We start from the raw sequence: 16,279 nt of genomic DNA on the forward strand, positions 1-16,279 counted from the left end.
AAAAGGAAAAGGTGACTGACTGACTGACTGACTGATCTATCAACGTACAGCTCAAACTACTGGACGGATCGGGCTGAATTTTGGCATGCAGACAGCTATTATGTCGTAGGCATCCGCTAAGAAAGGATTTTTGAAAATTCAACCCCTAAGGGGGTGAAATAGGGGTTTGAAATTTGCGTAGTCCACACGGACGAAGTCGCAAGCATAAGCTAGTTTTATTATAAACTAGCTGCCCTGGCGAACTTCGTACCGCCTAATAGTCGATTATTTTCAGGATTTTTTTTTTAATTTTTCTCTCCGTAAGAACACTCTCCGAAAGAGAATATTATGAAAAAAGAATTAGCGAGATCGGTTCAGCTGTTCTCGAGATTTGCGATCGGCAACACATTCAGCGATTCATTTTTATATATAGAGATGCCTGTCTATCTGTCAGATTTTCTTGTGATAATAATGTAGTGGGGTCCTACATTTGTTCTTCTACATAACAACATTAAAAGGTGTGAATCAAGTAGTAGTGGTCAACTAACCACTAGGGTCTCTTTCGGCCGTTAATATAATTTTTCGTCACTAGGCCGCGGATTCACCTGTAAGTTTTACTTACATCAGTACCTTACAAGATTAACTTACGACAAATTTACTAATGTAAACACTTTTATAAGTACACTAGCTTAATATGCTCGCGACTTCGTCCGCGTGGACTACACAAATTTCAAACCCCTATTACACCCCCTTAGGGGTTGAATTTTCTGAAATCCTTTCTTAGCGGATGCCTACGTCATAATGGCTATCTGCATGCAAAATTTCAGCCCGATCCGTCCAGTAGTTTGAGCTGTGCGTTGATAGATCAGTCAGTCAGTCGGTCACCTTTTCCTTTTATATATTTAGATAATTACTTCAGTTCAATTTGTTGTAAAACTTACAGGTGTAATCGCGTAATCACGAGTGACACGCATGGGCTCAACAGTCTTTAGCAACCGTCTGTAATTGACACAATGTTACTCACCAACATAATACCCAAGCGCTTGATAATCCAATACTAGTTGTTGTTTCTGGTCGGGCGACATGCGCGCGAACACCGCGCCGCGCTCTATCACTCGACCTACTGCGCTGGGGTATTGCTCGCGAAGAGCCTGAATAATAGAGAGAAAAAACATTATTAAATTAATTTTAAATACAGATCAAAAATTGCGAACCGACAGGAATCGAACCCGCGTCTCCTGGGATCGCACCCACACAATTTATATTTATATTTTTTTATAGTGTTTGTAAAACACTATAAATATTATTAAATTAAATAAACATAGACGTCTGGGTCCCAAGGTGCTGGAATGGCGACCTCGCACCGGAAGACGCAGCGTTGGAAGACCCCCCACTAGGTGGACGGACGACATCAGACGAGTCGCAGAGAGCCGCTGGATCCAGGCGGCACAAGACCGTGGCGTGTGGAAGTCCCTACAAGAGACCTATGTCCAGCAGTGGACGTCTATTGGTTGATGATGATGATGATGATGATGACAAGAAATAACACTTTTTAATCCCACACCTAGTGCACCGTAAACTCGTAACCTTGTTCAAGTTAATGACCGGACAGGGCCATTTATGATGTTGTTTAGTAAATTATTTGTTCAAGAAACCCTTAAAGTTTTTGTTATGTAACTACAAATTCACGGGTTTCGGATTTTTCCCTTTACTTGTGCTATAAGACCTACTTACCTGCAATTTTATGATTCTAGGTCAACGGGAAGTACCCTATAGGTTTTCTTGACAGACACGACAGACAGACAGAAAGACGGACAGATGGACAAAAATACAGTCAACAAAATGATCATAATATAAGGGTTCTTTTTTCCTTTTGAGGTACGGAACCCTAAAAAGAAACCACAAGCCTGCGAAACTTAACATTGCCGTTCTAGTCAAGTTTATTCAGAAAATTTTAAAATGTCATTACCTTCCATGTGTCTCCAGTCATGACGTTTTCTACCGCAGCTCTAGCGGCGGGTTCTCAACGTCTGCTGGATTGACAGAATTGGATCGCTAGGAAAGGTGCCCCGTGTCTATACTTACCAAATTTATTAAGTCAAATAAAATGTCATTACCTTCCACGTGTCTTCAGTCATGACGATCTTGTACCGCGGTTCTCGCGGAGAGTTCTCAACATCTGCTGGATTGACAGAATTGGATCGCCAGGAACCATGCCCGCTGTCTATTCTTACCAAATTTATCAAATCAAATATAATGTCATTACCTTCCACGTGTCTCCAGTCATGACGATCTTGTACCGCGGCTCTCGCGGAGGGTTCTCAACATCTGCTGGATTGACAGAATTGGATCGCCAGGAACCATGCCCGCTGTCTATACTGCGCCATTCCTTTTCGAAAGACACGCGGCCGCCCACACACACCTAAGCAACACCAGAATTAGAACATCCCACTGCTGGAAGTTACGTGGACATCAACCTTCCTGGCGCAATAGTGAGCGCTATGCTTTTATAAGTGGCTAGTCCTGAATTCGATTTCCGGTTAGATTAATTTGGAATACGAAACCAAATGAAGCAAAAATCACGACTCGTATTTTTCAAAACTACCCTTTTTTCGTGAGGAAAATCCATCATGGATACCACCGGCCAGTGGTTATGTCAGACTCCTACAGACTAAAAGCGTCACGAATTTCCATCCCACCACTAACGACGGAGCACAAGGGACCGACAACGCCTCGCTACTCCACCAGCGGATGTCCGCCACAGCAGACCCACCACTGGGGCGCTACGTGACCCCAAACACCGTTAGATGCATGCATGCATTTTTCCGGAGCATACTTTTAATTGATTTTTTAACTTGTGTAAAGGCAAGTCTAAAACTGATAGCGGAACTTTGTTATAAAAGATTATACTCATTCCCACAAACGACTTTCGGACTTTCCTGAGGCGGTTTCACTGCTAAACTACACCATGATACACTTACCCCATGCGCAGTGCTCTCGCAGTATAGATGTGGCAACCCAGTGCCATACTCCACATTGATGTGAACTACTCTTTCCCCACTCATCAGAATACCGCACTCCTTTGCCACGCTAACCGCCGTGTGAATGTTGTCACCTATACCAAAAAAGTGTTAATATACAAAGCAACTATCATCTATCTGGATACCATGGCGGATGCCCGCGACTTCGTCCGCGGGGATTTAGTCAAAGTCAAAGTCAAAGTCAAATGATTTATTCGAAATAGGTAATAATTTACGCTTATTGATGGTCTGGTATGGTGTTAGATTTGTAAGATATAGTGGTGATAATTATAACGCAAACTTAAAACTAAAGCTACGGGGTTCCAAACGCGCCCAGGTCTGAGAAGAGCCCACAACAAACTCAGCCGGGTATTCTTTCGGGATTTAGGTTTTCAAATATCCCGTAGGAACTCCTTGATTTTCCGGGGTACAAAGTAGCCTATGTCCCTCTCCAAGTCTTTAACTATAGTACACACACAGACTCCGCGTTAACCCAGTGCGGGTGACATGCGGGAGTGCGGATCGTCCCCCCGCCTCATACCTCGATTGCCAGCTCAACCTGTCAAGTACTATACATATGTTGCGGCGTGATTGAAGTACAAATCAACAAACAAACATTTATGATATGGGTACCTAGTAGTCTATCTATCACCCACCAATGTTTTTTTAAGATTTTTTATACTCACCCTTGAAACTAAATATGATCAAATATTCAAAGGGAATTTTTGAGTATGCTGACATTCAGACTTGTAAATTAAAAAGCAAATATTTCAACTGGAATATAAGCAGTTATTGTTGTAAAATTGTTTTTAACTTAAGTAGGAGTTTGTTGCTTATAAATTCTATGAAATGAGTCATCTATTTTACTTATTTATTTATTTATTTATACATGCAAAGTTTTCTCGTTCTAGATTTACCAGTTTCAGTTTTTCTTAAATATCTAAAATGGGTACAGTACGCGGCCGAAAGTAATGTACATCGGCCTTTAGAATGACATTTCGGCTTTGTAGAGCGTTGTCTCTGTCCCTCATACCTATATGATGTTTTATCGGTCTCAACGACGGTGACAATTCTCTACAAATCTACTATCTCTTTCTAAAGGTCGATGTACATTACTTTCTGCCGCGTACTGTAATTTAAAAAAAAATCTCACCAGTGATCATAACGACGTGGATATTGGCCTCCTTCAGCTCCTGGATGATCCCGGTGGTGGCGGCCTTGAGGCGATTCTCCATTATCACCAGACCCAGGAATTCCAGTTCACATTCTACCTGGAGATGTTTTGTTCCCAATAAAATACTAGCTTATGCTCGCAAATTCATCAGCGTGGACTACATAAATTTCAACCCCCTATTTTACTCCCTTAGGGGTTGGATTTTCAAAAATCCCTTCTTAGCGGATGCCTGCATCATCAGCCTGATCCGTCCAGTAGGCTATGTTGTGCGTTGATAGATCAGTCAGTCACCTTTTCCTTTTATATATTTAGAATATTAGCTGTGTTAGCCTAGTAAGTAATTAATACGTCGGGCTCCTTTTAAGGCGTTCGATCCCAGGCATGCATTTCTAACTTTTCGGAGTTGTGCGTATTAATAAATAAATCATTCATTCATTCATTCATTCATAAGCTATTAAAATTTGCTTCAAACGGTGAAAGAAAACATCGTGAGGAAACAGTCAGTGGCCGTCTATCGGTTGTTGCTATCATCGTCTTAACCACAACTTACCATTGCGTGTTTCTTTTATTTACTTTTATTTTTAAGTGTGTAGTACAAAACAAATGCTGTATTATTTTAATGTATATAACGGGTACATACCACGATTATTTTTTGGTTTTTTCATAATTAGATTGAACTCCACAATCCTCGAGTTTCTACACGGCATCGTACTGGAAAGCTAAATCGCTTGGCGGCACGGCTTTGTCGGTAGGGTGGTAACTAGCCACGGCCGAAGCCTCCCACCAGACCAGACCAGAAATTTAGAAATTATAAAATTCCTAATCCCTGCCAGGAATCGAACCCGGGACCTCCCACTAATAAGACCACAGCGCTTACCACTGCGCCAGGGAGGTCGTCAAATCGTCGTTCCAGCGAGAAGAACAAGAAAGAGGGTAGTTCGCTACTACCCTTGACAGCTCTAGCTTCATCTCTCGCAGCACCGCAGTGCCGTCGTGACCACGACCCGTGCAATTGGGTTGAAATATCGACAAATAAAAACAAAAATTAATCGTGGTATGTACCCGTTATATACATTAAAAAAGTCGTTAAACCACGAAATAAGTTAAAAATGCTGTATTTAATTCTTCTTTTTAATGCTTAGCTTACCTCTTCCCTCTTCATCTTGTGCAGTTGTTTGAAGGTGACCTCCATAATTCGTGTGGACATAGCAATCACTCGGTAGCCCTTCTCCGCGTATGAACTTAGGACCTCGTTTAGATTTGTAGGCACTGCGATAGTAATGTAGTACATTTATACGAGATACTTTAAACACTATCCATATAATACAGTATACAGGGTGTAACCAGAACGCTAGCAAAAACGAATCCAGGTGATACTACTGATGATTACTGATATGATAACATAAAAAAAACGCGAAAAATCTAAAAAAAAACCACAGACAACGAAGTGATTCTATAAAGTTTCCTTTTTTCTTATTGAGGTACGGAACTCTAAAAATATAAACAGATGAATCTAACTTAAAGTATTAGAAATATTAAATGTTACAGTTCTTGCAATTCACGAAGGCGAGTGAGCTTTACTTGTGGTTACGTCGTATACGCGAACATTACGTACATGTGCGTGCATATCGGACCAATCAGTTGCGAGTAAGCAAACGCACACATTTACTTTACCTTACGTATACCGATACGACTTAAACACAAGCATGAGCCACTCGCCTTCGTGAAATGCAAGAACTATACATATTTTTTTGGTAAAGTGAAAAATCCTTTATTACCTGTATCCGGCCTGCATAGTGTACGCAGCATTTCTGGCGCACCCTTGCAGTATACTCGTACAACGTCCTCGCCCAGGAGTCGAACCGCCACCGACGACCTTTGCAGCGTCGACACAAACTGGTACTGAGCCACTATGCCCACTTCTAAAGGCATCTATGGACAAAACGTGAAACATCTATGGACGGACATATCGGGTTGTTCAAGGGGCGGCGGTAATCACCTAACAATAGCTGACCCGCCTGTTCCTTTGCTCGCTATTTTTGGAAAAAAATACTCACATGCAAGTCATCAACATTAATATTAGCTGGCCCTTTCGGCTTTACAACAGTGGGTGTCAACATTTCGTAGTGCGCTTGCTCCGGCACCTCGGGCTCTTCCAGCCTCCAGCCGGTCGACTCGAACATCTGAAGACAGAAACATAAAACCAATCTTAATTAAAAATTAAAAACACGACTGCCCTACCAAAATACGAAATAAAAAGTTAAAAAAATCTCATTTAAAAATGGCCTTTGATAGAAAATAAAAACTGTTAAAACAGGTAGGAATAAAAGGAAATAAATAAGGAATAAAAGGAAATAAATAAATAGGGAATCAAACAGGCACTATCTCTCAAAAAACATGTTGGTAATCTAACTCTGTAAATTTTAATTTGGTACACGCGATACTTAGACACATACAAAATTTAACTGAAAAATCGTCCGCTTTATTTTGTGTAAAGCAGATCAAAAAACCCCGCAAATATACAGTTTCCTTCAAACAACTCTAACCTATATACAGTACGCGGCCGAAAGTAATGTACATCGACCTTTAGAAGGAGATAGCAATTTTGTAGAGCACTGTCTCTGTCGTTGCACCGACAAAACGTCAAATAGGTATGACTGACAGAGAGAACGCTCCACAAAGCAGAAATGTCATTCTAAAGGCCGATGTACATTACTTTCGGCCGCGTATTGTACACTTGTTTAAAAGGCGCAAATTAATAAAACTAAATTCTTCAAATCGTACCAATCGTTCATTTGCCGAGGATATCTTTGCTTATACTCTGGTATAGAGAATGCTGCTATCTTATTTTCTAGGTCATAGACTAATAAATTACCTTCAAATCCAAAGGATCTCCAGCTAGCTCCCCATTAAGCAAGGTTAGGCTGTGGCAGCAAGCCATGCCAATCTTCAGATCGTGGAGGTCGTTCATCTGGCGGGGGTCTCTCTGAGGCCGCCCCAGCATGGGAGGGGTCACCGCGGTACTGACGGCCACGACCCCCCACATGTCCAGACCGTCTTCTGTTAAGGTTCCTGTCTGGAAGAAACAATTTAGGGATTCATAAGACCACTGTTTAAGACGGCCATATATTATCAAAAGTCATTCTCTTACAAATTCATAAATTGACATTCAAAAAGTGTAGTTACCTCTTACCCGTCCTCACCTATGGTGATGAAACGTGGACACTCACAAACGGCCTTATTCACAAATTCAAAGTAGAGGCGATGGCCGTTGGAGCCGGAAAGTCCTTGTGTGGAGACCACCTTTAAGCAAGCGTAGTGTGCGACGCCCTCCAGCACGATGGACCGACGATATAAAGAGGCTGGCGGGAAGTGGCTGGATGAGGAAGGCTGAGAACCGGGTGTGGTGGCGCTCTTTAGGGAAGGCCTATGTCCACAGGCTGATGATAATGATGATGATGATGATGAACCCCTTCTGAAATGAGTACTTACCTTATCAAAACATATACAATCCAAGGAGCCGCTAACGTTAACTGCCCTAGTGTTGAGACAGGATATCCTTGCTCTCTTCAACCTCGACACTGCATACAGTTTCCCCACTGTCATGGCGGCGGGCAAAGCCGGCGGTACCACTATAGTTATTATGTCCAACGCTTTCAGTACTATATCGCCGGCTGTCATGGCTCGGGCGGCCTGGAAAAATATATAATCATTGAATAGGTCTGCCTGACCTTCAATTTTAGTTAAGAGGCGATGATCAAGAGTCAAGTGTCTTGTTAGTGCTTTTAGGTCAACGGGAAGTACCCTATAGGTTTTCTTGACAGACATGAGGACAGACATACCACAGGAAAGTGATCAGGACAGGAAGTGATCTTACAGCGGTCCCTTTTTCCTTTTGAGGTACGGAACCCTAAAAACCGGTCGATTACGAGTCAGACTCGCACACGAAGGGTTCCGTACCATCGTACAAGATATTTTAAAACTCGTATGTGTAACATTGCAAGATGGTAACAGCGCCATCTATTAAATTATTTTTTGACAGATAGACAACAAAGTGATCCTATAAGGGTTTTTCCTTTTCAGGTACGGAACCCTAAAATATAAGTAGTGCGTTACAGTACGCGGCCAAAAGTGATGAACATCGATCTTTAGAAGGCGACAGCAAATTTGTAGAGCACTGTCTCGGTCGTCGAAACCGACAAAGCGTCATATGGGTATGAGTGACAGGGAGACAACGCTCTACAAACATGAAATGTCATTCTAAAAGCCGTTGTTCATCACTTTCGGCCGCGTACTGTACATACGTGTGTCTAATGTGAAGCTTTTAATCCACTAGATTTGGCTCACTTTCATAGAGCGCTATCTCTTCTGCTCTCGTACGTTTTGTACCTTTTATCTCATTCATCAGCGGTCCCGCATTTTATACATACTTATGATAGCGGAATGAAATGAGCATTACATTCAGTCACGCTAACAACCGAATTACATTGCACACACACACACACACACACACACACACACACACACACACACACACACACACGCACGCAGACACACACTCAGATCAATTTCACTGCTTGAGGTTGTATAACTTAGTATTTTCACTACATATTTGTTAAGCTAATAATTTAATTTTTATATACTTAAATTCTTAATATTAATATATAGGTAACTATTCGTTTTACTGAAGCTGTGGTAGCCTAGTGGTTAGGACGTCCGCTTTCCAATCGGAGGTCGGGGGTTCGATCCCGGGCACGCACCTCTAACTTTTCGGAGTTATGTGCGTTTTTAAGTAATTAAAATATCACTTGCTTTAACGGTGAAGGAAAACATCGTGAGAAAACCAGCATGCCTGAGAGTTCTCCATAATGTTCTCAAAGGTGTGTGAAGTCTGCCAATCCGCACTTGGCCAGCGTGGTAGACTATGGCCAAACCCCTTCTCATTCTGAGAGGAGACCCGTGCACTGTAGTGAGCCGGCGATGGTTTGATCATGATGATGATGATGATGATTCGTTTTACTTAGTACTGTAGTGTGTGTTAAATTCTGTCATATTGTATGAGGAGGGCGATGAGCACTGCAACACAGTTCATAGTTCTGCAGGATCACCGTTCCCATTTGTTATAGTTTTGTAAAATCAATGTGTGAAAAATAAAGATTATTTATTTATTATTATTTATTTGTTTATCGTTCATGATGCTTGTCTTCGACTCACCTTCAAAGCAACAGTGTATCCGAGTCCAATCAGCGAAATGCAGGCCAGGATGAATATGAACTTGTAGGAGTCGCGGTCGAACTTGAAGTCGGCCGGCACCGGGTATAAAATGCTGCGAACCAGTTCACCCTTGCTCGTGTTGTAGCCTGTACGAAGGACCACTGCCCTGAAATCAGTACCCTTATTATAAATGCGAAAGTGTGTTTGTTTCACGTCGCAACGGTGCAACGGATTGACTTTTTGGACGGATTATTTCTTGTACCATGGTACGGAATCCTGTGCGACCTGTCCACTTTTTTTTTATTAATTGAGTCAATCGACGCTGCGTTTTCCGGTGTTAAGTCACCATTCTAGCACCTTGAGACCCCAACGTCAATGTTTTTTGAACTATGTGCACTGCCCATTGCCATTTCAGTTACGCAACCCGTTCCGTTGAGCTATGTCAGTTACTCTGGTTAAGACTACGGATCTCCTCGTTTCTGATTTGATCACGAAACTGCAAGCATAGCTCTCTCCATCGCCCGCTGAGTGACTCTGAGCTTTCTTAACATAGCTCACACAAGCCGTCAAGTATGAAGTAACCAATATTGTTATAATTTATTTTTTTGTTGTAAAATACATAAACAAATTTTGTGACTCACTTGACAGGCTCGTTGCTGTAGTAGCGCGTCTGTATGACCTTGGTGCCGCAGAACAGCACGCTGGAGCTGTGCTCCTTCAGATTGAACCCCATATCCACACGCTGCAGAGCCGTCTTGGTTACAGGCACTGATTCTCCTAACAAGTGTATTAAATCACACTTAATATTATAGAGGCGATTTGTGTGTGTGCGTGTGTGTTTGTGTGTGTTGTGTGTGTTTGTGTGTGTGTGTGTGTGTGTGTGTTTACGTGTGTGTGTGTGTGTGTGTGTTTACGTGTGTGTGCGTGTGTGGTTACCGCGGGCTTTTTTAAACATTTTATATCCATGCGGACGAAGTCGCGAGCATCATCTAGTTGAATATAAGATTATATTCAACTATGTAGATGGTGACCTGACTAGTCCATTAGCTTTATTTGAAGGACTTTACATGGCCGGCAACTGTCGGTTTTTCTGGTGCTGCAAAAGTTCATGAGCAGCGGTAATACCTTAACATCAGGTAACCCTACTGCTCGTGTGCTCGCTATTTTTATTTTTGAAAAACTATTTGGTACTCATTGTACTTGATTTATCAAACACGCTGTATTATGTACTATGTAACAGCCAATAAGAGGTGTATTCGTCATTCGTCAATTGTAATAAGTTTTTCAGGCTTCTTCAAAAATTCTTCTTACCTGTAAGCATACTCTCGTTGACTATAGCAGATCCGGTGAGCAACGCCGCGTCGCAAAGCATAGTGCAGCCATGAGGCGGCAATACCAGAACATCCCCTGGGCATAACGCTCGACTGTCCACCCGCCGACCACCCCATAGTTCTATGGTGTCGTGAGCTTCTACTGTTGTTCGTAGACTCTCTTGGTTCTACAAACAAAAAGAGACAGTGGTGTAATCTAAATACATAAAAGGAAATGTTGACTATCTGACTGATGTACGGATCGGGCAGAAATTTGGCATACAGATAGCTATTATAACATTACATGTAGACATCTGTTAAGAAAGGATTTTTGAAATTTCAACTCTAGGGGGGTAAAATAAGGGTTTGAAATGTCTTTAGTCCACGCGGACGAAGTCGCGCGCATATAAGCTAGTTAGGCTATAAAAATTGCATACAGCTATAAATTTTGCGCTCAACTAGTGCAGCTTTGAACTAAAAATAATTAAAAAGTTAAATTATTTAAATTAATTAAAAAGTTAAATAATTAAAAAGTTAAATAATTAAAAAGTTAGCTTTGAACTAAAAATAACTAAAAAGCTGTGGTAGCCTAGTGGTTAGGACGTCCGCCTTCCAATCGGAGGTCGAGGGTTCGATCCCGGGCACGCACCTCTAACTTTTCGGAGTTATGTAAATATGACTTGCTTTAACGGTGAAGGAAAACATCGTGAGGAAACCTGCATGCCTGAGAGTTCTCCATAATATTCTCAAAGGTGTGTGAAGTCTGCCAATCCGCACTTGGCCAGCGTGGTAAACTATAGCCAAAACCCTTCTCACTCTGAGAGGAGACCTGTGCTCTGTAGTGAGCCGGTGATGGGTTGATCATGATGATATTTCTCTTGGTGTGCGCTGAAGACCAAAACTTAGATAAGAAGATTAGTAAGATAGATTGTGGCAGTTAATGCAACCAGAAATCTCCAAGCAACCTAGTTAATATCAAAACAGCTGCACCATTTTCCGAAGCTTAAAAAGTTTGTTTACCTTCTTAGTCTGTATAACAGAGGTGGCAACACCAAAGGTGGACATAAGCACTATGGCTATACAGTAGTAGTAGTAGGGCTCCGCGAGCCACACGGCGATGGTGAAGAGTTGGAAGACATAGAACGGGTTGAACACCTCCAGTAGCACCAGTGTCAGCACTGATTGAATAGGCACCTTGATCTCATTCAGCCCATAGATGTTTAAGCTGAAACAAATGTGCCAGTCAATCAGCATTGCAGAGATCTGCTCGAAGCATTACGACGCTATCTACAGTTTTAACATTCAGCAACGAAAAAGGTGTTCGACTCATATTTTAGACCAGCCATACACGGACAGCTTGAAGCAGTCGGGATGGACTGCTTCAAGCTGCGACTGCGTGTTCAACTACAGACTTCTACGTACGTACATACACGAACCGCTCAAGCAGTTACAACTGCTTCGGGCGGTTGGGCGGTCAAGCAGTCGCCGGTCCTAACCACCAGGCTATCACAGCTTAACAATAACAGTGATTGTTCTTAAATTTTTATAAAAAGTATACTCACATCCTCAGCCTTCGCTCGGAGCAAGGTGGCCTCGCTGCCAAGGCGTGAAGTTGCGCGCAAGTTGCACCCCGCTCTACGCCCGCCAGTCGTATCCAATGTGCTCGCCCCGAATCCCATATTAGATACTGCTTTTTATGACGGAAATAACGAAATTGTTGTACATCTGAGGAAAAGTATACCCATGTTAATACAATAAATACAATTTTCGAAATTCCAGAAGTGGGTTAAATGGGGGTTTGAAAGGGGAATACCGGGAATTTGGCCCAAAAGTACCCAACATATTCTTATTGGGAAAAAGTGATATAAATAAAAAAATTGTCCAAAACTTTTAATTTTTTAATACTTATAAATCTATGCGAAGGAAGTTGAGGGCATCAGATAATATCATGTTCTGCTGAACAGAAACTTCAGCCAAACGAACTATGCAGGAAATATTATAGCACACTCTTTATTCCCTCACTCACATAGACAGCGACCGAAGAAAGATCAGTAGGGCGATTGTCTAAAACCTGCATCAATCATTATTACAATCTCAATTGATCTCATTGGCTGAATTTGTGCGATTCTTGTTGCAACAATGCATTGTGGCCAATAGTGAGCGAGCATTAACCAATCAGAGATGATTGCGATCGTGACATTGTAGCTGTCAAACAACCGCGGTAGGGCCACAGGGTAAGGATGGCTTTACAAGTTCTCAATAAAACTGGGCCCAATCAGGTAATTTTTTAATAAAAAATATAATAATTTTGATTGTTGAATGTTGAATGATTTGAAAGTAACAGATAAACATATTATCCTGCCTGTATCTATTTATATTTTTTAAAGATAAAATTTTATTTTTTTAGTATTTTTACTAAATTGCCTTATATGTATTTTATAACATTTATAATATTTTATAGTTCAGTATGACGCAGATAGACTTTATCATGTCACAACGAACGGAAGTTAGAAAATAAAAATACAATGTAGGATTACTGTGAACTTCAATAGTTGAGAGATAACTAAAAATCGGTCAGGTGCGAGTCGGAATAGCTCAGGAAGGTTCCGTACCATTGTACAAGAAATAACACTCTTTAATATTCATGGCGGCAGTTTTTATATTTTTTGTATTTGTTGTTAAAGCAGCAATAGGAATGTACATTCTGTGAAAATTTCAGGTCTCTACCTATTATAGTTCACGAGATACAGCCCGCTGACAGACAGACAGACAGACAGACAGACAGACGGACGGACGGACGGACAGCGTAGTCTAATAGGGTCCCGTTGGCACCCTTCGGGTACGGAACCCTTAAAATGGTAAATGACGTAAGTGTATTACAAAGTTGTTAAGCACTCAAATACCTCATTCATCGTTTCATAGAATTACACTCGTTTTGAATTTTGAATTTCATAATAAGATCATTCAACAGATCAGATATAGTACTTTGCAGATGGCATGCAGATCATAAAGGCATAAAAGTACTGCTTACTATTAGGTTTCCATATATCCAGAGAAAAAAGGAATGAGGAAAGGATCACTTTGCTGTCAAAACCTATAGGGTACCTAGAATCATGAAATTTGGCAAGTAGCAAGATCTTATAGGACCACAAGTATAAGACCTAGCTATATATTTAGTTTTTTTTGGATTTTTTCCGTTACATATTCACACATCCACTTACTTAATTTAGTCCCGTCGTCCAAATATAAAGGAGTATATAAATCGTCTGCACTGTCTATAGGTCCCTTTTCACCACCAAATTCATCTTCAAAACCCTCGTTCAACAGACCACTGAAAAAATAAGGTAAAGTTATATTGTATTGAAGAACTTCAATGTTAAAACAAGACACAAGATAACTTTGTCTCACCTTGCATCTGCAATGTGTTTGTCTATTATCTTATGAATGTAATAACTCTTACATTTCTTTTGATATGTTTCCTGAAAAAGAATTGCAAGTTTTAATATCTATTACTGAAATAAGTTGGCTTGGTATTATTTTTGACAGCGGAAATCACAGAGTAAACAAAATCTTTGTTTTGATTGGTGGACTCAAAAGTCACGTAATCAAGACAATGTGCAGAATGAGGGTACCGAACGGGCGTGGGCCAACTTTTATGCTAAGCAACTGCCTAAGCTTGGCGATCGGGGGTGTCCGGTTATTAGGCGTCTATATAGACGGTGGTCCGTGCCAGCAAAATATTTGCAATGCTCAAGTGGAGGAAGCGCTGGGATGAACAACTCTTAACTATAAGGTATGATTGTGTGGCACAACTTAAGAAATAAACGTTTTTCTTTCTTTCTTTCTATAAAAAGAGTTGAAGCTGTGCATACAAACTATGTTATGAAACCATGGAATGAAACCTAAAGGCTGGTTTGATAAGATTCATTTTTTGTTTTGATGATTTTGATCAAAGTTAACACTGTATTTATGTGAAACTAGAGAATGCCTGTGGCTTCCACAAATCCGACCTTATTCTTTGTCTCATTCTTTTGATGATTCAAAACCACTTACAAAATTTTATTAAAAAAAATATTAAAGTAGTTTTTGTGGTATTTGCACTGATGAGCAAATAAACAAGCAAAAAATTACAATTTCATAATTTTAACAGATAAAAATACTTACAGTAACTAAAACTTGGTCAGCCAGCTGAAAACAGCACCTGACTGAGCCAGCGTAGAGTAGAAAGCGGGGGCACCAGTGGAAGACAAGGAAGGGGAATCCACATGTCAGAACAGACAGAAAGTAAGTCAGTATAGTCCGCCATCTACACTTGCGGTAGCCATACACCACCTGAAACCAAAAACACAAGGTGTAAAATTTTACTTTTCTGCTATCTCACTTGGTGGTAAATGATGATGCAGTCTAAGATGGAAGCTGGCTAGCTTGGAAGGGGTGTGGCAGTTCTATTGAACTCATACTCCTTATTGGTTTCTACACAGCATCATACTGGAATGCTGAATAACTTGGCACCACACCTTTTGCCCGTAGGGTAACTCAGGACCAAAACTTGGCCACTGAGGGTGATGGTTTTCTTCAATTAAAATAATTCTAAATAAAACTATACCTGTTCAAAATCTGGATCAGTATTAATATTTATTGAAAGTACATCATGCAAGTTCTCTTGGCTCGGTAAAAAGCTGTAGTCAATGAGAGGTTGGGTTTCTTCGTCAGATACCATCATGGTGAAAATCTCTCAATTTATTTATCAAAACTATTATTCATTGGCTCTTATTTAACAGCCAGCCCATTAATTTGTCATTTAATTATTAATCTTAATATTTTATTACATTACACTGTCAGCTCGCTGTTATCACACTAATTGATATTAAATGAACCACCACTCTGTGTTGGTTATATTATGACAAGTTAGTTTATAATCATAAATTAAAAGGTGAAGTACATCTGTGCAATGTTAAATTATGCAATAACTTGTTTATTACACAGTAATCGCAATTAACATTTATGTTCCGTTGCATCATTCAATACATTTATTTACTATTTTACTCATATAATTCATAAAATATCCTCGATACAGTTAACGCCTGACCTTGAATGGTGTGTACATATACTATACTGAGTACTATACATTATTGTACTAGCTTTGTCATGATTTATGAATACTTTTATCAGTATCACACATAATACGTCCCTTTTATGGTTAAATCACAATCAAATTGTAGTTGTTGGATGAAGTATAATCCTAAACAAAAGAAAACTGCTTGCGCGATCTTTTTATCGAGATTAACAAGTTGATAGTTTAAACATTTTGGCTAGTTAAACTATTGTGAAATGCACTTTATCATGCCACAAACACGTAATTTGTAACAAAGGAACATTAAATTTAGTCAGAAAATGCGACTAATCACTAAAAAATAAAAATACTACATTTAAGTTTGAACACAAACTTATAACCCAGCTGCACACCTCACAAAAAGTTTCAAAACAAAGCGAAGTGTCAAGTGTCAACTGTCAATGAAATTCAAGATTTTTTAAATGTCAAAATCCTACCACATCAATTAGCAATGTTGGTACATATAAAA

General features: G+C 40.3%; 1 protein-coding gene across 3 annotated transcripts in view; it reads right to left on the reverse strand.

The window, feature by feature from the left end:
* The window catches only part of LOC117993100 (polyamine-transporting ATPase 13A3-like), a 52,464-nt gene that overhangs the window by 1,141 nt on the left and 35,044 nt on the right, over window positions 1–16,279 (reverse strand). For 2 of the 3 annotated variants that reach the window (XM_034980834.2, XM_069506503.1), the window contains exons 3-19: window positions 14,862–15,029; window positions 14,106–14,176; window positions 13,919–14,028; window positions 12,260–12,422; window positions 11,718–11,922; window positions 10,699–10,885; window positions 10,029–10,164; window positions 9,388–9,553; window positions 7,666–7,866; window positions 7,049–7,249; window positions 6,231–6,356; window positions 5,952–6,105; window positions 5,321–5,442; window positions 4,153–4,270; window positions 2,961–3,094; window positions 2,246–2,401; window positions 1,004–1,130 (exon numbers count right to left, since the gene is read on the reverse strand). In XM_034980834.2, coding sequence (XP_034836725.1) covers window positions 1,004–1,130; window positions 2,246–2,401; window positions 2,961–3,094; window positions 4,153–4,270; window positions 5,321–5,442; window positions 5,952–6,105; window positions 6,231–6,356; window positions 7,049–7,249; window positions 7,666–7,866; window positions 9,388–9,553; window positions 10,029–10,164; window positions 10,699–10,885; window positions 11,718–11,922; window positions 12,260–12,422; window positions 13,919–14,028; window positions 14,106–14,176; window positions 14,862–15,029 — 2,545 coding nt within the window. Of the gene's footprint in view, window positions 1–1,003; window positions 1,131–2,245; window positions 2,402–2,960; window positions 3,095–4,152; window positions 4,271–5,320; window positions 5,443–5,951; window positions 6,106–6,230; window positions 6,357–7,048; window positions 7,250–7,665; window positions 7,867–9,387; window positions 9,554–10,028; window positions 10,165–10,698; window positions 10,886–11,717; window positions 11,923–12,259; window positions 12,423–13,918; window positions 14,029–14,105; window positions 14,177–14,861; window positions 15,030–15,303; window positions 16,156–16,279 lie in introns of those variants that run through there. The other variant, XM_034980833.2, reaches the window with a different exon arrangement.

The sequence above is a fragment of the Maniola hyperantus genome, chromosome 23 (assembly GCF_902806685.2).
Source record: "Maniola hyperantus chromosome 23, iAphHyp1.2, whole genome shotgun sequence".
NCBI classification, from domain to species: domain Eukaryota; kingdom Metazoa; phylum Arthropoda; class Insecta; order Lepidoptera; family Nymphalidae; genus Maniola; species Maniola hyperantus.